Source organism: Pipistrellus kuhlii, unplaced genomic scaffold (assembly GCF_014108245.1).
Source record: "Pipistrellus kuhlii isolate mPipKuh1 unplaced genomic scaffold, mPipKuh1.p scaffold_m20_p_1, whole genome shotgun sequence".
NCBI lineage: Eukaryota > Metazoa > Chordata > Mammalia > Chiroptera > Vespertilionidae > Pipistrellus > Pipistrellus kuhlii.
The window spans coordinates 47,268,839-47,292,814 of record NW_023425404.1 but is presented as its reverse complement, the minus strand read 5'-3'; the positions used below and the strand labels follow the sequence as shown (position 1 = coordinate 47,292,814).

Sequence of the window (23,976 nt, the reverse complement as noted above, 5' to 3'; positions counted from 1 at the left end):
TAAAGCCAAGAAACTTCTCTCTCGATCAAGAGTAATAATAATAATAATAATAATAATAATAACATAAACAAATAGATAATGTTGCCTTTGTGGAAGAAGCTTTTCTAATTAGATTACATGCATTCATTTATGCAATTCTCACCACCACCCAAATATAGGTGGTACTATACCATTCCCATTTGACAGGTAATGAAATTGAGGAACATAGAGATTGCATACTAGTAGATAGCAGTAATAGGACTCAAACCAAGTGGTCTGGCTGTAGAGCCTGTGGGATTAGCTAGCTACATGTTACTGTAATGCCACAAGTTCTTAACACCTTGACAAGCCTGGTCAATGTTAGGGTGGGGAACATAGAGGTCTATATTTGAACACTCCCTGCCTTGTTGAATTTGCATTTCAGATGACTTCTGGCAGAGCACACAGCTCATCAATGATCAAGTAGCATCCATTCTGTCTCCTTAACAGTTCTTGAAGCTGTTGATTCCTCTCCATGCCATTGCCACTGTTTTGGTTCAAGCCCCCGTCATTCAATCCTCCATTAGATAACGCAGCAGCTTCCTAAGTCACCTTCCTGCATCTAGCCCTAACTAGAGACAAGGATGAATGGCAAAAACAGTTCATCCTTGTCTATAAAAGGTGCCACGCTAGCCACAGAAGACGCCTACACCAGCCCCAACAATCTCTACTCGCGAGAGCTAGAGAGAAGTGGAAGCAGTTGTAAAAGCTCGGATCCTTACAAATCTAGAGAAAGTCGAGGGCAGACCCAGTATGAAAACATTAAATAAAGGTCCCATAAAGTACCAGCTACCAGGATCGGCCCACAGGAGCTGTGGGCCCAGGGCAGATGTGGACAGGATTGCCTGCTCTCCTCCCTACCTCCTCCAGCCTCCCTGGGGCTTGGGGCTCCTGATCAGAGAAGCTTGGCTGGCGCCAATCACCCTCCCTCCTGCACAGGCTTTGCTGAAATGTATGCCTTGGGCAGGGCATTCGGCAGGAAGGAGACTCCTCACATGATCCAGCTTAACCCTCCTTTCCTCTCCTCCTCAAGCTGCACACTGCAGTCAGAGCGCAGTAGACATGCAGACAGAAGGGCGGCCACGCTGGACAAGAAGGGTCCTGCTCCTCAGCATCCTCTGGGCCGCTGTACGCCTGCCTTCCCCGGGGGCCTCCCTGCCCCAGCGCCTCCCACGGGCCACAGGTAGGTGGGTGCTGGGGTCAGCTGACGGTGCTGCTGCTGCTGCTGCTGCTGCTGTCTCTGCTTATAAATGAAGGGACAGAGGGACCTTCTTCCTGGACCCCCTTTGCTTATGCTTCCTCCTGTGCGTGCTCTGATTTTTAGCATTTGGGAGAATATGAAACGCTTTTGATCCCTCAAATAAACCTCAAAGATAGCGCCGAAATAATTCACAGACACCGTGAAGCAGGACAGCCTCCGTTTTTATTGTTGGCAAGTTCATCGTGAAAAAATCTTTCATCCCAGAAACTCACTCTGCGGACAGTGGGTGACTGTTCTCAGGCCTGGGGACAACGTGGGTTGTGCAATGGGAAAATGAAATGGTTCAGATATTAGAAATCTTACTGATCCAAGATTAGAGTTTCTACTTGAGGAGGAAGAGGGTTTGGAATTCGCTTTTAGGAATGAAGCAGGGAGGAGGAGTGACTTCATGATTTCCTCTTTTTGATTCTTCCACTATCATCAGCTTATTTCATTAAAGCGTCTCTTTCCGGTCTCCAAGACTTTTTTTTTATTCCCAGATCTATAGCTACATATATTCAGAAGGGCTATGTTCATTGTCACCAGGGTTCTTAAAATTCCACCCAGAAACCCCACACTTCACAGATTTCTTAAGTAATTTCCCTTTGTGAGCTTGGAATGAGTGACTCCAACATCCTTCAAACTCTCACCTCCTTTTCTTCACCAGGAAATGGCACCCAGTGTGTCATTTCTCCATCATCGGAGTTTCCCGAAGGGTTTTTCACAAAACAGGAGCGCGCAGATGGAGGCATCGTAATCTACTTCCTGATTATCCTTTACATGTTCCTGGCCCTGTCTATTGTCTGCGACGAGTACTTCCTGCCCTCCTTGGAACTCATCAGTGAATGTAAGTGGCTGGGAATCTCCTGGGTGGCCTTCCAGAACAGTGGTGCCACCCACACATATGGGCCTGGCTGTCCTGGAAATAGCTCAGCAGCAATCTGTCCCTCTCAACGGGTTGCAGAATTTCACTATTTGTAACTCGGCTTCATTACTGGAATCTGAGAATAAGATCCATCAGCTTAAGCCCATTGTTTATATCCCTTCGGTTACAGGTATCTCCCAGAATTCTGAGCATAGAACTTTCATTGGTGCCCTGGTCCCTAAAATCAAGGTATCAGTGATGTTTTATGCCACATAAGCAACAATGCCAGCATGGTTAGTTTAATTCTTTAGCGCACTTCAGAGAAAGTCTGCGTCACAGGTCAGGTCACCTAGTGGACAGAAACAGTGAGCATTTCCTCACAGAGAAGAGCATGGACAGAAACTCTCCTTTACCCACGGCTCCTCCCCGACTGCCGCTGACAGGCAAGCCAAGTTTGTTCTGTCTTGTTCTCTGGAGTATAGCTGTCCCCTAGGACCTAAAGCAAGACCTGGAAACATATAGAGTGGGGACACTCTACACATATTTGTTTAATGAAAAAAAAATTATAGAGTAGTCAGTAGACATTTGTTATAATTATTACTTAACTTACGTAGATGTAAATGCATGCATTTTTAGACTGACATTGTTTTAAAATGATATTGATAGTTTTCATTTAATAGAGATTAAGTTACTTTAACATAGTGTTTTTACCTGGATTGATGAAATACAAGAAAAACAGAAGAGCCCTAGCTGCTTTGGCTCAGTGGATAGAGCATCAGCCTGTGAACTGAAGGGTCCCAAGTTTGATTCTGATCAAGGGTACATGCCTGGGTTGTGGGCTCGATCCCCAGTAAGGGGTGTGCAAGAGGCAGCTAATCAATGATCCTCTCTCATCACTGATGTTTCTATCTCTCTTTTCCCTCTCCTTTCCTCTCTGAAATCAATAAAAAATATATTATAAAAAAAAAAGAAAAAAAAAAGTAAAATCATCTGCATTTCCATCACCCAGAGATCCCCACAGTTACCACTGGTTGTATTTTCTTTCAGCCTTTGGATCTTGCTATAGATTCAATTTAAGGTCTTTTCCTTTCTGTAATATCGAATTATGTACATCTCCCATCATATTAAATGCTCTTCAAAAACTTAATTTTTAATGGTTGCATTATACTTTAGGATTTTGTAAATGATTTGATCACTATAAACTATTTTTATGCATAGTAATCACCATATAGAAATTTATCATTTTTAATATTATAAATTTATGAGACACTTGATTTTGTTTTTTAATTTTATTTTCTGTTTTCAATAATGTTATGCCCCTACTTGCATAAAATCTTTGCAAACTTCTCTGATCACTTCCTGGCAACAATGCAGAGCTGTGCCTATTTTAAGCTTTATCTGATGCATTGCCAAAAGCGTGGCACAGAGGTGTGCGAACCTAAACCTCCGGAATATGTGGTAGCTCCATTCCAGAAAACTATGAACAATCCCATTTTCAATGCCTTTGTTAGTTGCTTTAAAAATGGTACTTCATTTTATAAAGTTTGTATTTATTTTTTATCCATTTCTGAGGTTAACATTTTATAATGTGTATTGAAATTTATTTTTTTCTTTTGTGTTTTATTGCCCATGTTCTAATGCAGGTATGGGTGGGGTAATTTATCTTTTTCTTATTGCTTTCTAAGACCTTTTTAAATATAAGAATACTATCCTTTTTTCTAATACGAAATTTATATCATATGTTTTTTTCATGGTTTGTTTTTGCTTTTGTATTTTGTGTATTTATCACATTGAAATTTTACATATTTTAAGTAAATTTATAGTTTGTGATTCTCCTTTTGGTTTTATCCTTAGATTTTTTTTGTCCATTGGTCAGCAAAATTGTCATATTTTATTTTATTTATATATTTTATATATTTTTAAAATTAATTTATTTCATCCTCTAAGAATTTGTTTTGCTCTAGTACCCAATGCTATTTTTTTTCTAAAGTTGATCAGTTTCATGTACTAAATTCTTATATACATGTTTCTATACTCTCAACTCTGTTGCAATAATCCACTTGTTCATCCTTGTGGGAAGAACCATACTTTTAACTAGAAAACCTAAGTAGATAATGTTAATTATATGTCTAAAAGACTTTCAATTCAAGGTAATATATCCCACCTAGAATCTTTCTCTTTCTGGAAGGTAAAATAATCACTTTAAAAATGTTTTGCTTTCACATTATCGAACAATGACTTGACTGAAAGAATAAATGCATAAAAAATTGTCTTCACAGTGGTAAATAAATAACTCTTCTAGCCCTTCAGAGAGAGACTACTGCATTAAAGCTTAAATTGCCACTTTAGAATAATCTTCAGTGAGTGACTTCACAGAGTATCTGTAACAATCACTTCCACCATGCCACTTGTGGAATTACTCTGAAACATCATCAACAACATGCACTTCTCAGCACACTACTCCTGGCTCTGAAATAGAATGCAGTAGGTATCACAGATGAGTGACTAGAGGAGGAGGCCATGCCACTGCCCAATCTTCCTCAGCAGCTAAGAACTGACCCTGGTCTTGGGTACTGAAAATACTAACAACAAAACGAGATAGAAATAGTGCTAGCTCAATTCTTTTTAAAATGTCTATAAATTAACTTCGTTATTTCTCTTTCAAGACCTAGCATGGTCTCATCTACATCTAAACATCAGCAATAAAAAGCAATCTCCCTGAAAGTGGTTTACATCCACAGAGAAGTATGCAAATGTGTTACATTCCCTCATAGTTCTTTGATTAGCATTGAGTGACAATAGTTCCATCCATCCCATCAGCAAATTAACATTATCCTCAAAATAGTTTACTAATGCATTCCACAAAGTACTGGAGTGTTATTTAGTCATTCATTTATTTTATTAGTTATCATAATGACAAAAGCATGGTTCTAAATTAAATATATATGGTTTCATTTAGTCTCCACAAAGACCCTACAAAGTAGGGACTATTAGATAGTTACTGAAGAGAAAACTGAGGCTGAGAAGATATACAATTTCTTAAGACACACAGTCAGTATATGGCAAAGCCCTGGTCTCTCTAGCGCCCAAACCCAAGAATGTTCTTGATTGCTAGATGATATGATTTTATGCATCCTTGTTTCAGATCAGCTGCTGTAACGTGGTTGTTTCAGAAGAACTGTTTGATATGAACCATTTTAAGATATTTCCCTTCCAAGGGCACTGAAAATATTAACACCCCCCAAAAAAAATAAAAATAAAAATAAAAATAAATAAATAAATAAATAAATAAACCCTCATCAAATACTCACTGTAATAATGGACAAAGTACACTACAAAATAGTGAGAATCCACTTTGAAAAATCAGCTCAGACTTTTGGCAACCTATTGGGGATTGTAAACTACCTGAGGCTCCAAGCTAGGATTTTTCCCTTCTTTTTGTTCTACTTGGAATCATGAAAGTGACAGAATCTCTCATCTCTCACTCAGCACTGGAAAAGCAGCACGTGCCCCAGTAGACAACCTGAGACACCGTGCTGTCATCTTAACTGTGTAGAACCAATATGGGAAAATGCTATTGCTAAGCCCCTCTCTTCCCACCCCATCCCCATTTAGATTCTACAGAAAAATAGGCTAATGACGAATCTTTGACCACAGAGGGCTGAAGTAAAATGAACCCATATTATTAAATGGGGAAAGGATGGGAAATTCAGGATAAGGGGTTAAAAGATGTCATCAGAGGGGAAATAATATCTAAGTTAGAGCTAAGGATAATGAGGTAAGAAATAAACCATGAAGACCTCCCTCATTCCCATCTGCTGGGCTGCTCTAGACAGTACTTGTGTAGATACTCTTGGGAGTATGTGTGTGTGTAAGAAAGACACAGACAGACAAAGACAGAAACAGAGAGGATTCCAAAATGACAACAAGGAAGCGAGAGGAGCCTCGGTGGTTTCTGGTCATTAAGCCTGACATAGGAAAGTTCCCTGCTCGGTTTGGTTTGTGAAGTCAGTCACATCACTTTGTACTCATATCTGGCACAGTTTGCTTGGGGCTCTGTCCTCTTTGTTCTACGCCTCTACCAGATACTTGTTGAATGGTCAATAGCAATGCTGAGGATCCTTAAAGGGGATGGAGGGAGAGAAGGCCATTCTATGCTACAGTGCCACATAGTTAAGGTGGTTGAAAGTGTCCACTCTGGAGCCTGACACAGCCTAGGTCCAAATTGAAGCCCCACCATTTACTAGATCTGACTGTGCGGCAGGGTAACTAGAGCTCTGAGTTCAGAGAGCTATGTGCCAAGTACTGAGGAAATACATCTGCTTACAAAAGGACCTAGCACATAGCAAACACTCACTAACTATTTATTAGTACATAAGAACAGACTACCAAGATTAGAATCCTTTGTTCAGGAAAGATGAAGGTGAAGATATCAAAGTCAATATCAATATATTTGGGGCACATACCAAGTCTAGGTGCATCTGCTAGAGCACATGTGTCAAACACAAGGCCCACGGGCCAAATCCGTCCCGCCAGGCCTTGCAATGTGGCCCGCACCACGCTGTCATCACTGCACTCCGCTGCGTTTCCATCACAATGACAGTTTATGACTGTTCAGTAAACCATTCGGCCCGCAATTTAGGCTGGATTTTAGATTTTGGCCCCTTCTCTGATTGAGTTCGACACCCTTATGCTAGAGGTTGGAAACCAAGATTAAGGCAAATAAAAGCTAGTACTACTCCACAAGGTAGAAAGTAAGTTTATTATTAAATTTATTATTTTATTGTACCTAATAACCCATTTGGCAACTCTAAACAATACCTTAAACATCTCTAGAATACTGTTTAGAGTTCCTTTTATTTCTCTTACATTAAAATCCATACCATTTTATTCCATCTTTAGCAATCTTTTATTGTTTAAAAAAATATTTGCCCAGCTGCAGTGGCTCAGTGGTTGAGCATTGACCCAAGAATAAAATAAAATCAATAAAAATATACTTTTAAAAATAAAATGAGAGATAATAGTCCTATTTTGGACTATAAGTTAATATAGTTTATATTTTTAATTTAATTTATATTTAAACTACATATATTTTAAAATATATTTTTTAATTTTTTGTTTATTTTATTTTAGAGAGCAGAAAGAAGAGGGAGATTAGGATAGAAACATCAATGATGAGAAAGAATCATTGATCAGCTGCCTTCTGAACACTCCCTACTAAGGATTGAGCACACAACCGGAATATGTGCAGTGACCTGGAATCAAACCATACCTCCTGGTTCATAGGTTGATGCTCAACCATCAGAGCCACATCATCTGGGCTCTCAGTTTATTCTTAGAAACACAAAAGTTCAGTATAAAACAAAAACAAAAAAATTATTTTTACATCTATATATATAAAAGCCGAGTGACTGGAACAGCAGAATGACCAAAACAATTGGTGGTGGGGCCAGCTACTCAACCTCCAGTGGCTCCTCCCCTGGCTGGCCCCCACCTGTGCACAAATTCATGCACCTGGCCTCTAATATTTTTATATGTAATGAATCTCTCCGAGAATTATTTAACCACTATTCAGAGCAGGTTTTCTGTTTTTAACCTTTCCCTAAGCTAACTACACAAAAAACTGAGAACCCCTTAAGACTGGTCGCTTGATATAGCTCAAAGTTCACAATGAGCCAGCTATGAAACTTTTCATCTTAAATGTCACACTAATATACTATTCAATTAACAATTCTCATCCCTCCACATGCTGATCCTTTGAGGTATAACATGTCTTAAGTGAAAACAATCTTAGTAAGATATAGAGAAACATAACTAAACAAAGTATTTGCTATTTTATTAAAATTATTTGTATTCGCTCTGTTTTGAACTAACATTTGCCCATGTTCTACTTTGTGTTTTAGAAATAGACAATAAGAAAGAAATGCAAGTTTTAATTCCAGGTAGATTTGGTTCTAAATGGATAAAATTGAAAGGGAGTGGAGTAATTCCGTGAGTATGGCATTTGGACAGCCTACAGTTTCAGTGTTTGATTTTCTTAATCCTTGTGAAATTTACAGAAGCAAAGCCTTCCCGGAGGACAAAGAACCTAAGAATAGTGCTGCCTCCCTGCCACAGGGCCACTCATCCTCCAAAGACCATTTCATCCTCTTGTTTTTCTTTTCTCTCTGATCTAAACTGTGGTCCCCTTGGATTGCTGCTAAATCTATGCCAGGGGCCTGGATCTAAATAAAGTGCCAAGTCCTTTGGATATTACCAAGATGCTACTGCAGGACTAGGCAATGATGATGATGATGATGATGATGATGATGATAATTAGTATTAATGTCTTCACTTTACCTACATGGTTGACTGAAAGGCAGCTTTTTAAAGTAAAAATGATCTAGGTGCTCATCCCATCTCTACAATTACTATGTGACACTGGGCCAAAACTCAGGTAACTGTGAGGTTTGGTGATAAAATGTCTCACACGGGCTTGATATGCTTGGCTTAGGACAGTGACATTCATTGTAATGTTGTAGCTGTTAGGTTGGGAATGAAGAGAGTGCTTTTTCAATGGAATCGGGCATTTAAAACCATTGTACAGTTTCAGAATTTATCCCATCATAGTGCAGACGAAATATAAGGTGGTAACTATAAAGTGCTAATAATGTTTTTATTTATTAAGAACCTCACAGAATATACATGCAGTTGGGCATTGAGAGGCAGGCATCGATTCCAATGAATGCTAACTTTATTAAAAATTTTCTAGAAAAATATTTAAAATTGGTGTCAAGATGAGTTTTGCTTTGGTTTGCTGTCATACTTCATTTTTTATTTTCTTTATCTTCTTAAGTTTTGTTGTGTTTTTGTGTGTGTGTGTGTTGTTTTTTTTCCCAAAAGAGGGAAAGGGAGAGAGGGAGAAAAACGTTAACGGTAAAAGAGAATCATTGATATGCTGTCCCCTGCACATCCCCTATTGGGGTTCGAGCCCACAACCTGAGTGGAATCAAACTGTGACATATAAGTTCATGGGTTGATTCTCAACCACTGAGCCACACTGGCTGTGGTGTCACACTTCATTTTGGGCCCTAAGTAGAATTACATAGCATGACTACCCATTGGAGTCACTAGAATTGAGTCTGACTGACTTTTGATTGCTTCTGAAACTCAAATCCATTCACAAAGCATGAAAATTTGCTATCATGAGGACTTTTTAAAATCCTGCCAGAGGATACCAAAGTGCACACTGCCTATAGTTATAACTCTATTAAAATGCAAAAGAGACTAGAAATACATGAAAATGATAGCAGTGGTTAAACACAATGGTAAGCACGTTAGTAACTCTGTCTCTTCTATTTCCTTCTATCTTCTAAATTTTAAATAATATAGAGGGTTTTTTATTATGGGATTATTTAACATGAAATACAGAATTCATACTCTAATTTAGAATAGAAATTGAAAAATCAGAAGATACTGTAACATGTTAAGCGCCCAGCCTGTTTTGTCTTCCAGATAGAAAGTATAGTGTCAGTCAGTACTTTAATTAATGTGTTAAAAATTGTGTAGTCCAACTCCCCATTTTACAGGTGGCAAAATACAAGTCTTGTCTGAATGACTTAATCTGAAATCTCATATTAAGTTACTTAACGGCAGAACCCAGGTCTCCATTTTAGTTTAAACTTTTTCCTCCTATATTTCCAGAAATAAATTTTCAAAAACTGTTATAAGCTTCTCAACATGGCATCCTAGAAGCAAACACGCTTAAGAAAAACTTTTGCTGAGTTTCAGTAATCAGTTCATTATTGCCGACTTCCACTTTATTTAAACAATGTGGTGGTATCTAAACTTATAAAGCAAACTCGCCTTAAACTTTTCTACTATATCCTGAAGGAGACTGTGATTACCCATTTAGAGTAATAGAGAGGAAAGAAATGCTCTCCAAAGGTCAGCAAAGACAAACCCAGGCCATTCTAAAGTTCAGATGTAGAAACCATTTTTACAAAATATGCTGAGAACCTTAAGATATAGCTTGTTAAACTATCTCTAAATTTTACACGCCCTTCGATACAAGTAATGACCAAGTGTGTCGCTCTTCACTGAGCTCTGATTGAGTCCTCTCCTGACTCAATCAGAGCTCAGTGAAGAGCGACACACTTGGTCGTTACTGCCTTTTGAGAGCTGAAGTGTTCAAAGGGCCACCTACTTCCCTCCCTTGCAACAACCCAACAGATGGCACTGTGGATTGAATTTCTCCAATGAAACACTCCTCAGCTAAATGAAGAGGGGTCATTAGCTCCTCCGTTGCACTGAATTTGGACAGTAACTTAAGATAAAGCATTTTGTTCCTTTTCAATTTCCTGCACATATTATCTGTCCCTGATTTGATTAGAGAATTCATGATAATACCCAATATTATTAAACTTCTACATTCTGACTCCCAGTAACTATTTTTCCCCCAAGGAATGAATAAATTGGGGGCAGTTGTGTGCCAGTGCCACGAGGCAGAGAAGAAAATAACGTTATAATTGGCCTGCCTAACTGCCATTGTTATATTGGGCTTCTGTCATGAAATTGAAATAGCACTGGACTTAGAACCAATATACTTGGGGTTTATGTAGTAACTTCTCACACTTCAGATCCTCACTATCCACCTAACTGAATTATTTAACCTCCTGAACCTGTTTCTTGTCTGTAAAATGGAAATAGCATCACTCATATTTGAGAATAGTTGAGATTAATAAATTATGTGTATGAGGGTGAATTAGATACCATCAATGTAAGATATTATTTTGCACCTAAAATGAAAAAAGTTAATCACAGAGCAATAGGTTTTATCTTTTTCTATTTTGTTTACGGACAATTGATCTTACTACACATCAGAGAATTGTAATAAAAGTATACATATATACACACACATAAAAATATATAATTATATAATTGTTATATATCATATAAAATGATATCCTATATAATAAAACCCTAATATGCAAATCGACCAAAGGGCAGAGTGACTGATCGCTATAACACGCTCTGACCACAGCTATAACACGGAGCTGCCCCCTGGTGGTCAGTGCACTCTCACAGGGGGAGCCCTGTTCAGCCAGAAGCCAGGCTCATGGCTGGGGAGCACTTCCTCGGTAGCACTAAAGACCACTTGGGAAATATGAGGGATCCTGGACTGTGAAAGGGCACAGGCTGGGCTGAGGGACCCCTCTCCCTCATGCACAAAATTCGTGCACCTTCAAAGGAATCATGGGCCATGATGCTGTGCTAGGCACAGGGATGGGTCTCACCCATCCTCCATGTCCCTGCCCAGCCCCTCCTGTCTCAGCCCCCTGGTTCCCTTTGTGCCAGCAGCCCCACTCCCCCTGCTGCTGCTCCTTCATGCTGATGACACCGGCTCTGCTCACACCTGTTGACAGCATAGAGTGATTGGGGTGAGAGCCAGCAGTGGTGCCAGTGGGGCCGGTGCCATCAGCGGGTGCTAGCAGTGCCTGCTGCCCCAATCGCCCCTCAGGAGCAAGAGGGGGTGGAGAAGCTCTCAGGGATTATCAGGGCTATCAGCTGCTGATCACACCTCTGATAGCACCTAGTGATCAGGACTGGCACAGTCACCAGCAGCAGGTGCAAGTGCTGGGCGTCTGGGACTTTGGTGCACAAGAGCAAAGAATTTTTGGTAACTCCCAGAGGCTAACCCCTGTCAGTGACTGGCACCCTGCCTTGGTCTGACACCCCCACTCACCTGCTCTACCATCCCACCATGGCCAACACCCGCCATGTTCCACGCACTCCCCCTGGTAGTCAACGCATGTCATAGCAACCAGTTGTTTGGTTGTTTGGTTGGATGTTCCTGTTGTTCCACCATTCGGTCCATTTGCATATTAGCCTTTTATTACATATGATATATATATCATTCTAGGCAGTAAAAGAAATGCTGTGAAATATGACTTTCATAAATCATTACTTCTATCCCTTCATTAGTCATTGCAGGTACATATTCATCAAGTGACATGACCAGAGGCAAATAGGAATAGGATAGAGGACCTGACTTGGATCATCCCAACTCTCCCCAGAGCACTTTTCACAAAGCTTAACAGACTAGAGCTGGTTGGGCCTCTGAGACCAAATAACCCCACAGGGATTAAAAAAAGAAAAGAAAGTTGATTGATTTTGGTACCATTAGCAGGAAGCATGTGGATGGCTTTGTAATTACTTCCAAATCTTTCAGAATAAAAGCCCACAGATCCACAGTCTTACATGATCTGGCTGCCTGTTACCTCTGACCTTAACAACTCCCTCCCTCCCTTCGCACACTTAATTCCATACATGCTGGCCTTGTGTTTCTTAAACACATAGGCTGGCTCCCACCTCAGATCCTTTGCCCTCCCTACTTCTGCCTGGAATACTCTTCCCCCAGGTGCATGTGTGCCTCACTCGCTCCCTTTGAAGTTTGTTATGTTATCCCAGGTGTATGTGTGCCTCACTCGCTCCCTTTGAAGTTACAGTCCCAGTGAAGTCCTTCCCAGTAACCTGATCCAAAATTACAATCTTTCTGTTGTGACAACTCATACTCCCGCTCTATGCTTTTGTTCTTCACTATTTCTAACAGAGCTTGCTTTCTTGTCTGTTTCCTCTCACTAGAACTAAAGACTCACAAGATTGTTACGGTTCTATTCTTAGTACATAAAAAAGAATTTGGCATAGTAGGTTGTCAGTAAATGCAACAAATAAATGACCAATAGCTAGGTGTTCCCGTTATCCATTCCTGCTTACCAAATCGCCCCCTAACAGGGGTCAGCTAAGTGGTTTTGCTCAAGATCCTAAAAGAAGGCAGGTCATCTGAAAGTCCCCTCCCTTACATGGTGGGTGCCTGGGATGGTTCAAAACAGATGATCCCTTGAGCATCTCCATTTCAATTTGGGTTCTTCCTCAGGTCTCTCCAGGATGGGGATTTCAAAGCAGCCAGATTTTTTATATAGCAACTTGTGGCTCTAAAGCAAATGTTCTTAGAGAGCATGAGGAAGTTTGCCACCTTTTATGTCTTAGCCTGGCAAATATAATGGCCCTGCCACTCTGTCAGCCCAAGCATGAGTCACAAAGGCGTATCCAAGCCCAGGAGGAGACAAACATAAACTCTACCTTTTTTTAAAAAAAATTATTCTTGATAAGGAATGAAAAGGTTCTGGGAAATCATGTGAGCAGAAATACTGTAGCCATTTTTGTAAAATACAATCTGCCATGCCAAGGAAAAAAAAATCAGGAAAGTCAAGAGTAGATGTCCCAGCAGAGCAGAACATGAGGAGGACCTGAGAATAAGCAACAGATAATGGTCCCCACAGGCAAAAAACAAAAAAATACTGACCACAGGGGACTCAAGCTAGCACAGCAGAATCTGAGGCCCCCAGGAAGACTGAAGTGTCAAGAATCAATAGATGAAATAAACAATAAACAGCAGCCAAGGATGGCTATCAAGAGCCTTGGGAACATGAATTTTAGTCTGTGTGACCCAGGTAAATAAGGCTCAGTGCTACATCTGTCAGCTAATTTTCATTCTCCCGGCAAAGCCTGGTTGGGTATTTCTGGTGCTCCTTGTCTCAACCTTCCCTAAGCAAGGTGGCTTCCTCCACATGGCTTTTTCTCCTTGCCATAACAGGTCCCTTAGCTCTAAAACTGAAGGGGCAAAATATTTAAGACTCTAATCCCATCAATCATTGGATTTGCTTGCTTGCTAACATGGGGATACTCACAATTTGAGTATTTTCCTAGATTTCCTACTGTATTTTCCGGCATATAAGACATTTGAAAGAAAAAAAAGCCTGCTCAGATTGGCCAGAGTCAGAGAGGCGGTCTATTAAAAAAAAGAACTGGTGTTGCCTCGGAAGTGGGGGGTAGTCTTATACAGCAAATATAGGCTTAAACCTATGTTTTAACTGTAAAATTAGGGGGTCATCTTATACGCCAGAAAATACGGTAACCTAAAACCGTGTTCATGGTTTCATAATTTAAATTAGCATTGTTGTACAATAGTCAATCTTATTTTTTAATTTCCCCTTTCGTATTTAGATAAGGTTGAAATTACCAATTTGTGAGCACGCTCCTTTATTCAGCTCCATTTACAGATCTTAAATACTGCCAATATTCACTTTTTCTCCTCTTTCAAGTTGGATTAGGATTCCTGAATTACCCATTTTCTCAGCTCCTATTGAAGAATCCAGTTTTTAAAAAGTTGTGCTGTTGCTACACATCTACAACCAGGACTCTTTTCTGGGTCCCATAAGACCCACAATGCATTCAGAGGACTGAATTGCAGCATGCTTTGCACTCCTGGCCTTCTCTCCCTTTCTACAGAAACTTTAGGTCATGAAGTGACAATGAAAGCAAGGCAGTGGGTCCTTCTATTTCTTAACCTGCTTATTTTACTTTTCCAGTTGAGGTCAGTGTGTGTTTTTCTGTAAGCTGTAGTTTTGAATATCTACTGTACTTAGTTATAAAGACATACTCTTTCATTTGTCAATTTACTGGGCGTAACATTATCTCATTTGTCTTCAGCCCTTGGATTGTCTCAGGATGTTGCAGGTGCAACTTTTATGGCAGCCGGAAGTTCAGCTCCTGAATTAGTGACTGCTTTCCTAGGTAAATATTGCACCTCCTATTTTTTTGCTAAACCCATGTGATTTTATCTATTTCAAGTCAACATTAACTTACCTGCTTACTATCTTGCTCATAGGTGTATTTATCACAAAGGGAGATATTGGCATTAGCACCATTCTTGGATCTGCAACTTATAATCTCCTGGGCATCTGTGCAGCCTGTGGCTTGCTATCTAATGTGGTATGTACAAAAACTCTTCAACAAAATGTATTGTCTTGACAAATTAAAGAACAGTTTATAGTCTAGAACAAACAAGGCACTAGTAATCTGTTCAATCAAGTTTATTAATAAGTAGAAAAACCAACATGTATTCAATTTTAGATTAACCCACAAATAGCTCTAGGTCAAATTTATGAAAATCAGAGGTTTAGAAACAATTTTCCTTAAAGTTCCTTTTTCTCTAGGCAATATGCAAAAGATATTTAGCCACAAATATACAATTTTATTACATTAAGCATGTACTTGAAGTTGCAGTGTAATGGAAACAAAATTATCATTTTATAGGTTTCAACGCTATCATGCTGGCCCCTATTCAGAGACTGTGCGGCATATGCGATTAGTGTAGCAGCAGTTCTTGGCATAATATTTGACAACAAAGTGTACTGGTAAGCTTGAAAGAATTACCACTATTATGTAAAACACAATTACAGAGAAAATTTCATGAAATTCTAATGGTTTAGTAACTTCAAATGTCTGCCACTTTCGCACCCTTTCTTTCCAGTGGTTTTTGGGCTAAAGTTCCTCATCACAATTGCTGGCTGCACTTTTCTCCCTTCTTTGCATTTTTTAGTGGTCAGTCTCCTTTCTGTCTCCTTAGTCACTGGATATTATCATCCCTCTTTCTCCCACTGACTGACCAGGAAGTCTCCCAAGTGTTGTTGTCCATTCAAGTACTAACAGTTGGCTTTTTCATCTATTGGGTTATTGCTCACCTTGCTTAGAAGTGGTTATGGTCACAAGATTGGAGATGGGGATGGAGAAAGCAAATGCCCTTTTGAATTCTTTCATCTTTCTCTCTGTTCATTTAGAAAGAGGAACTAGAGCCTTCTTCCTCACAGAATAACAAATATTTAGGTTTTAATGTTAAAAATTACTTGTTTTTAACTTATCTCCCTATGCTTTGCTGTTCCGAGAAAATAAAAGGGAGTGACTTAGTAGACAGATAACTTTTTCAACTGATATGCACCAAGTACCTATTAGGTATTTACCACTACAATGACAATCATAAGGGGAAAAAGAAATGTCACAGGTGGCTCCCCTCTGCAGTACAACTAATTTAGCAGTGCTGCATAATCCCTGCTATCAAAAACCTTAAAATCTAGTAGGGAGCAAAATCTCTAAATGAATCATTCTGGAACTCGTCTTCCCCCCAAAGAAAAACCATGGGTTACAGACGGGGTATTTCTCTGCTATCTGTAAGGGGACAATGACTGTGAGAGTACCCCTCCACTACGGCAATCAAGAGCTCTGTGCTTCTAGCTGTAGCAATTTACTAGCTATAAAGGGTAAGGGCAAGATTCAAATGTGATGGTATTAGCTAATCACAATTCTTTAAATAGGAAACCAGTGGAGGAAAAAAAAAGTTTTCAGTGCTTATGGTATAATTTTATGTTTGAGAATATCTTGTTTTCTTATTTAGTTAATATTATATATATATTAAAAAAACTGTATAGGAAACTGAAAACCCCAAAGCAAGCCTAACATATTCCAAATTTTTACACAAAATTGCTACACTATAAAATTTGAAGAGACAGTTAAAATTAACACATGCTATATTCTCTTATAATTATGTATTTTGGGGAATGGATTCTGCCAATGAACTGAGATGAAGACTACCCATTACTATCCATTAGTTTCACTTTAATTTTGAAAATCTTAATCATTATTTTCAAAGTATTTTTATGCCCGCCATCTTAAAGGAATCTATAAATGAAGATGAGTTTCAAAACCTTGTTTTTTTAAATATGGAAGAGTCAAGCTCCTATCAATTTATAATAATGCTGTAACACATCTACACCAAAACATACCTAAAAATATTTGATTATTCTAATGCTGCATTAAAAATTATGCTGCTTAAAAGCTATTCTCAAATAATTTTATTTTTTTATTTAAAAACACAAATTTCTCTAATTTATAGGTATGAAGGAACTCTACTACTTTTGATATATGGATTATATGTTCTGGTGCTGTGTTTTGACATTAAAATTAGCCAATATATTATAAAGAAATGCAGTCCCTGCTGTACCTGTCTTGCCAAAGCTATGGAGGATAGAAGCGAACATCAACTACTAATGGGATGGGAAGATGAGGGTCGGCCATTCATCCGTCGACCATCCAGAAATGATAGTGGAATATTTTATGAGGATTCCGGTTACTCCCAGCTTTCTATAAGTTTACATGGTCTTAATCAGGTTTCTGAAGGTAAAAACCACATCCTGTCCACTACTAAGTCTATTCACTAGTAATTTCATTTAATTGAGCAAATATATATATTCGTATTATATAAAAGACATTGGAGACTCAGAGATGCAGAGACAGTCCATATCCTTATGAAGCTTCCAATACCAAAGGGTGGGAGGGGGGGTTGACTAAAATATGAGGATTTATATATTTAGAGAAAGAAACAAAGTATAACTGTGTTTCCTAAAAGGGATAGATTGTGAGCAGGAAGATTAGAACATGGGATAAAAGACACAGCTGTCTATAAGAGGCTAATAAACAGCTGATGTGTTTAAGAGGTGCCTTGTCAGAGAGAAGGCAGTGGGAATGAATAGACATAAGCCAATTCAGAGAAAGCATCACAAAGACCGGGCAATTAAAAGACTACACGGGCATAAAAGGGCGCAGAGATAATTCTTAAACTTTGATCAGAAATGACTAAGAAAAGGGAACACTGCTTATAAAAACTAGGAATTTAGGAGAAAGGATTGGTGAGAAGAAGAAAGGAGTTGAGTTTGAAACATGTAATTTGAAGCAATAGGAAACCATTTAGGTAAATATGTTTGGTAGAAAGTCAAATTCATCTATGACTAGAAATATCAATTTAGAGGTTACTTTTATATAAAATGGTTGTATAAAACAGATTCTAAATTTAGTTTAGTACATTAGGAAGGGGATTTATCCTAATTTACTACCTACAAAATATAAAAACACGACTCTTCCCCTTCATATAAAAATTAGTTTCTAGTCTTTCAGGTATAAGAGTTATTCATCTCTAAGTTAAATTTTATAACAAGAAGCTGAAAAGAATCAGTCCAAATTTTACTATTTACACTAAAATGATACCTAATTTTACTTAATGGCTCATTTGCTGAGGCTTGGCAAATTTTACTAGTTATTTTACTAGCATTAGTTGTAATTTGATCAAATAAATGGGTATATTATTCTCTAAATGCCATACAAATTTTTAAACTATTTTAAAGTGAATTCCCATTTTATCCAATATGCTATTATCTTCCATTAACTTCATGAGACAAATTGAATAAAGAAACATACTCAAGTTTATACATTACACGTAGATTCTATACTAGTTCATATTTTCTTAAGGTTGTTTCTAAGACTGGTGATGAATTGTAAATTAATGAAAAAAGCCCCTCAAAATAACTTACAATTAGAATTAGAATGGAATATTCAACTTAATAAAAATTATTTTATAATCCCTAAGTATACATTATAAGATACATAGGGCAGGCTGTGGCTTCATCAATATTGGGCCGTGGAGACAACCATCCCATAAGAAAAAACAAATTACTCAAGGTCACCCACATTGTAGAAAACAAAAAGATGTCCAACTGACATTCCACAAACATCATCTCTAACATATTTAATGAATGACCCAAGACATTTTGATGAAGGCCCAAATTCAAGAAATGCTGAGAATCACATTTTACACTGTTTGCCCTAAAGTCTCAATTAGCTTCTTTTTCCAGCAATATCAGTAATGAGGTACTCAAATGTTTTAAATAGCCTCTTAAAACTGATACAGCTAATTTATTTCAATATAGCTTTCTAAATGGACATTTCTAACATAATTGGCTATTTAAGAAATTCAGAATCATTTTTTTCTCAACAGATCCACCAAGTGTTTTCAACGTGCCTGAAGCAGATTTGAAAAGAATTTTATGGGTATTATCCCTTCCTATTATTACATTACTTTTTCTAACCACACCAGACTGTAGAAGAAAATTTTGGAAAAATTATTTTGTGATAACCTTTTTTATGTCGGCACTTTGGATATCTGCATTTACATATATCCTTGTTTGGATGGTCACCATAACTGGTATGTATCTTGAACACAAAAGCACAATTTAAAAAGAAAACAATCAGTTTCACATAAGAACTCCATACATTCATTAAGGTAGTCTAGCTAAGGAGCAAATTTCTTTTCTAGCAAAGAGTAAATATGCTATTTACCAAAAAATTCAATATTAATATACCAATCACCCAGATTTTGTGAGTTCATATTCCATATCAACCATATTCTCAAAATTATACAGTATGAGTTAAGGGAATCATCTCATAAATGAAATAAATTCACAGGATGTCTGTTAGACTAACATAACTATATTAAGTTCAATCACCTAACAGAAAACATAGCAAGATGGCAATGTTTGGGGAAAACAATGATGTTCACAGTTTAACGGGAATACATTTTATTTATTTTTGCCATTGATTTTTAGAGAGAGTGAAAGGGTGGGAAGGATGGGGGAGGGAGGGAGATAGAGAGATAACAGAGATGAGAGAGAGAGAGAGAGAGAGAGAGAGGGAGAGAGAGAGAGAAAGAGAGGTACATGGATATGAGACACACATTGACTGGATGCCTCCCTCTTGTGCCCCAACCCGGCCAGGGATATAACGGGCAACTCAGATACACGCCCTTCAGTGCAAGGGCCAACACTCTAATCACTGACCCACACCTAGCAGGGCTTTTATTTTGCTTTTTGACATGGCAATATAATTATATTATGAAATAAGTAAAAAGGATCTAAAATAAAGTTTCATTTTAGGTTTCTACTATTTTTACAACTAAAATTTAACTATTACTGCTTGGCCATAATCAGCTCTAATTCCATAGAATTCCTAGTCCAAAAGGAAAAACTAAATATAAATGTAAAACAAAAACTTCAGTAATTTTCCCCCAAAGGTGAACCTGAATGAATTAGTATGAGAGGTGAGCAAACTACCTCCTGAGTGTCCAAAGCACTGGTCTTCTGTTTTTTGCTAATCAGGTCATTCATTTACATATCATCTATGGATGTTTTCACTACTACATTAGCGGAGCCAAATAACTGCCTGCAAAGCCTAACATAATTACTATCTGGCTCTTTACAAAAAAAAAAAAAAAACACACTTGCCGACTTTTTCCAATTTAATATATAACTTAGAAATGTATGCTAGCAAAAAAAACAAAATGTTTTCTTTTTTTAAAGAGGAAAATAAAATAATTCAATTAGCTTGCATATTAGATCTCTCCATACTTTCTCAGCCAGTACACATTTGACATTGGGAAAGCAGGAAAAGAGCAAAATCAAGTAACAGATCATAGAACACCCCCAAGATGTTATTTATATGTTATTTATGTACATAAGAACTCTGGCCAACCATAACAAAAATTAACAATCAAGTCCAATATCAATATATATAAGCATGCAATAAACAGCTACGTAAAGGTTTTTTAAAATTAATATTTGAAAGGAAGAGTGATTCTAAAGCAAGTGTTCAATTATAACAATAAAAGAGCAGTTAAATGTACTTTTTTTAATTTCCCATTGGACCTGTTTCCTAGAATAAATACATTACTGAAAAATGTTGAACGGACATCAAATTTAACAGAAGTATTAATAAATTAGGACTATAATGTTAGAAAAACTCAAGAAGAACCCTATTTTGTTTTCTTCAGATTTAGGATATTTCTCAAAGAAAACACTAAATTGAGGTATATCACTAAAGTAGGAGTTAAAAATGTATACCATATTAACACATTTATATTTAAAAAATAGCTATAAACAATTTGCTTAACACTGAACACTTTAAGAAAAAAGTTTTTAATAAGAAAAAGGGGACCAATATTATTAGCATACATTAAGCAACAGCCTCGATGCTATAATAGTGATGACATCCAAAACTTCTGTAAGCATAGCAAGGAGGGGAACTGCTCCTTGGTAGAATTTTGTCTATTAAATATCTGTCTTTAAAAATCTGTCCTACCTGCCCTGGAGCACTACTTCTTACAGCAAAAGGTTGCAGGTTCAATTCCTGGTCAGGGCACATAACTAGGGTTTTGGTTGCACTTAAGGCAACCAATTGCTGTTTCTCTCTCACATCTATGTTTCTCTCTCTCTAAAATCAATAAAAACATATCCTTGGGTAAGTATTTAAAAGAAAAAATCTGTACTACCCATGTTACCCCATTTACCAATCTTAGTCATTTTGCTAACTAAAACCTAAGTATATACATACTGCCTCTGTAATCTAAATATGCCTATTTTCTTTTCATTCAGGAAGGAAATACGTATCTGAAATATCTGCAGAAGATGGTTACTGAACCTGTAAAATTTGTAACTTACAATATCTATATTTATTACAGGGGAAACATTAGAAATTCCAGATACAATAATGGGCCTTACTTTATTAGCAGCAGGAACAAGCATACCAGACACGATTGCAAGTGTGCTGGTTGCAAGAAAAGGTAAGAATTAGGTCCATCCAGCTGCAATGCTCATTCTTCAAGTCTAGCTGAACTACACTAGGCAAAGTTGCCTTTAAATCTATTTATTTCTTCAGTAACATACTTGAAGGAAAAAAGGAGTAACTCAAGAGGAAGGATTTACTACTTAATAACATTAACTTCACTAAATCTAATTCCCCGAATAAAACACATCTGAAATGTGTACTAAACTGTAATTAAACATGTTAAATTAGAATGAAAAGCAACAAGTAATCTACACCTTATTGAAAAATGCTTTAATAAAGATAATTAGATAAATAAATGTTAATACTTTAAATACTAACCTCCCCAAATTAAAAAATACAAATTCAGTAAGACTTTTGCTCTAATACAATTTTCCAAAACCAACAAACAAAAAAGTATCCAGTGTCTTTTCTTATGAAGCTTATTATTAAAATACAGTACTGGTATGCACATTTTAACACCATGCTTTTTTTTTGCAGGCAAAGGAGATATGGCTATGTCTAACATCGTGGGATCCAATGTGTTTGATATGCTGTGCCTAGGTGTTCCATGGTTGATTAAAACTGTATTTATAAGTACATCAGCTCCTGTAGAAGTGAACAGCAGAGGACTAACTTATGTAACTATCTCTCTCAACATTTCAATTATTTTTCTTTTTTTAGCAGTTCACTTCAATGGCTGGAAACTAGACAGAAAGTTGGGAATAGTCTGTCTATTATTGTACTTGGGACTTGCCACATTATCAGTTCTATATGAACTAGGAATTATTGGAAATAAAATAAGGGGCTGTGGAGATTAATATTAATAGGTGAAAAATGTGAATGATAGGGAGGGGCAGAGAAACTCCATTTCTTCATTTAAGTAAAATAAAAAATATCCTAAACTTTAGACTCTAAAACTTACAATAATTCTTTACTGAAGAAAAGTAATTTAAACCAACCAAAATCATATCCTAATTTGTCTGAGTACTTTCTTATCAAGAACAATTACATATAGATAACAGAAGTTTTGGGGGGGGGAAAATCTATGTTTTAACTTACAATAAATAAGCTGATAAAAGCTGGAGAAACTTGAACAAACCTCACTATGTAGTACTGAAAATAACATGAAAATGGCTTATTTCATTAAAAACAGTATAACCATTCATTTAAACTGAATGACCAGATTTGCTGTCTTTAAAAACCCAAACTTGAGATAACAAAAATCACAGTATATTTAACACTATACTGTTAAAAGCTGGTGGGAGTTTTAAAAGTTCATTTTTACAACATTTGAAAGCATACAGTATTACTTTAAAATTAATTTTACTAGGAGATTCAGCAAAACAGATGTAAAAATGTTCCAACCGTGGTTTGAAATTATGCATTACGATCCAAGCGAACATCAATTTCTCTACCACTGATTTTTATGCCATTCATTATTCTGCAGGCTTTCTCAGCAGATTCTGGGGAGTCAAATCTGACTGTTCCACAGCCTTTTGACTTTCCATTCTCCATTTTTATTTCTGCAAACATTACATGACCTGTAAAAGAAAAATTATAGAATTACTCGTCAATTAAAACAGGTTCCATATTTAACTACGCAGGTTTGAAAATTTTCATTACCAATGCAGTATGTAACTTGACTAGAAACATTAATGATTTTAAAATAACATATGTAAGCATTATTCACATCACTTTATATTCTGAATATAATGGAACTCACATAAAGTAATAAATATATAGATTAGAATATGAAAAATTGGACTAAAATAAATTTGCTTAGAATTTAATATTTTATTAAAACAAAAAATTAATTTTTATGTTAAATCCTTAGTTTTGGAAGCAAAATTTATAGCAATAAAGCAAGCTAGCACAAATTGCCACCAAGTCACTATGCCCAATGACAACCACAAATTTATTTTTTAAAAATATATTTTTATTGATTTCAGAAAGGAAGGGAGGGGGAGAAATAGAAATATCAATGAGAAAGAATCATTGAACAGCTGCCTCCTGCAGGTCCCCTACTGGGTCTGAGCCCACAATCTGGGCATGTGCCCTGACCAGGAATCAAACAGTGACCTCCTAGTTCATAGGCCGATGCTCAATCACTGAGCCATGCTGGTTGGGTGACAAATGACAAAGTTTAAGAAAACTATTTAGATAAAATTATTGCTTTTTGCCCAATCTCCTTTCCCTTACACTTTATCCTCCATTTCAACTTTTTGATCCCTGAAAATAATAGCAACTGCCCAGAAATTTAATTTTTACCAGGTCACGAAGGGCCCCGCTAACTGCTTTCCAACCACAGCGGCAAAGTAATTTACTCAATATCACATTCTGAACTCCAAGTGTAAGAATGGCACCAAATATATATAGAAATAGGCATAGAAGAGACACTGCAGATTTAAATCAATAAAGGTAAAAACAGTTAATGATAAGAGCACAAAGAAGAACCTCAGAGGAGTTTCCAGAAAGAGAAAGAAAACTAGACAATTATTCCTGACTCGAGAGTCTGGAATTTGAAGTAAATTATCATTTATCAAAATAC

At 37.2% G+C, this 23,976-nt stretch overlaps 2 protein-coding genes across 8 annotated transcripts in view; one reads left to right on the top strand and one right to left on the bottom strand.

Annotated features, from left to right (window-relative positions):
* The first annotated feature begins 1,030 nt into the window (after positions 1 to 1,030).
* SLC24A5 (solute carrier family 24 member 5) lies at positions 1,031 to 22,458 on the top strand. The gene is made up of 9 exons (XM_036443030.2): positions 1,031 to 1,201; positions 1,926 to 2,105; positions 14,655 to 14,738; positions 14,833 to 14,936; positions 15,261 to 15,361; positions 16,894 to 17,177; positions 18,829 to 19,035; positions 21,343 to 21,444; positions 21,927 to 22,458. Exons 1-9 carry the CDS (start codon positions 1,081 to 1,083, stop codon positions 22,244 to 22,246), a joined length of 1,503 nt encoding a protein of 500 aa, XP_036298923.1. The 5' UTR covers positions 1,031 to 1,080; the 3' UTR covers positions 22,247 to 22,458.
* Positions 15,023 to 23,976, bottom strand: part of MYEF2 (myelin expression factor 2) — a 42,789-nt gene continuing 33,835 nt past the window's right edge. For all 7 annotated transcript variants that reach the window (XM_036443017.2, XM_036442999.2, XM_036442977.2 and 4 more), the window contains one exon: positions 15,023 to 22,969. In XM_036443017.2, the coding sequence (XP_036298910.1) occupies positions 22,806 to 22,969 (164 nt within the window). In that variant the 3' untranslated portion in view covers positions 15,023 to 22,805. The remainder of the gene's footprint in view (positions 22,970 to 23,976) is intronic.

Excerpts from the sequence above, each read along its gene's own strand:
- SLC24A5 (XM_036443030.2), top strand. The coding sequence starts at position 1,081 with ATGCAGACAGAAGGGCGGCCACGCTGGACAAGAAGGGTCCTGCTCCTC. Across the intron at positions 2,106-14,654 it reads CTTGGAACTCATCAGTGAAT|CCCTTGGATTGTCTCAGGAT; the intron begins GTAAGTGGCTGG and ends ATTTGTCTTCAG. Across the intron at positions 14,937-15,260 it reads GTGGCTTGCTATCTAATGTG|GTTTCAACGCTATCATGCTG; the intron begins GTATGTACAAAA and ends ATCATTTTATAG.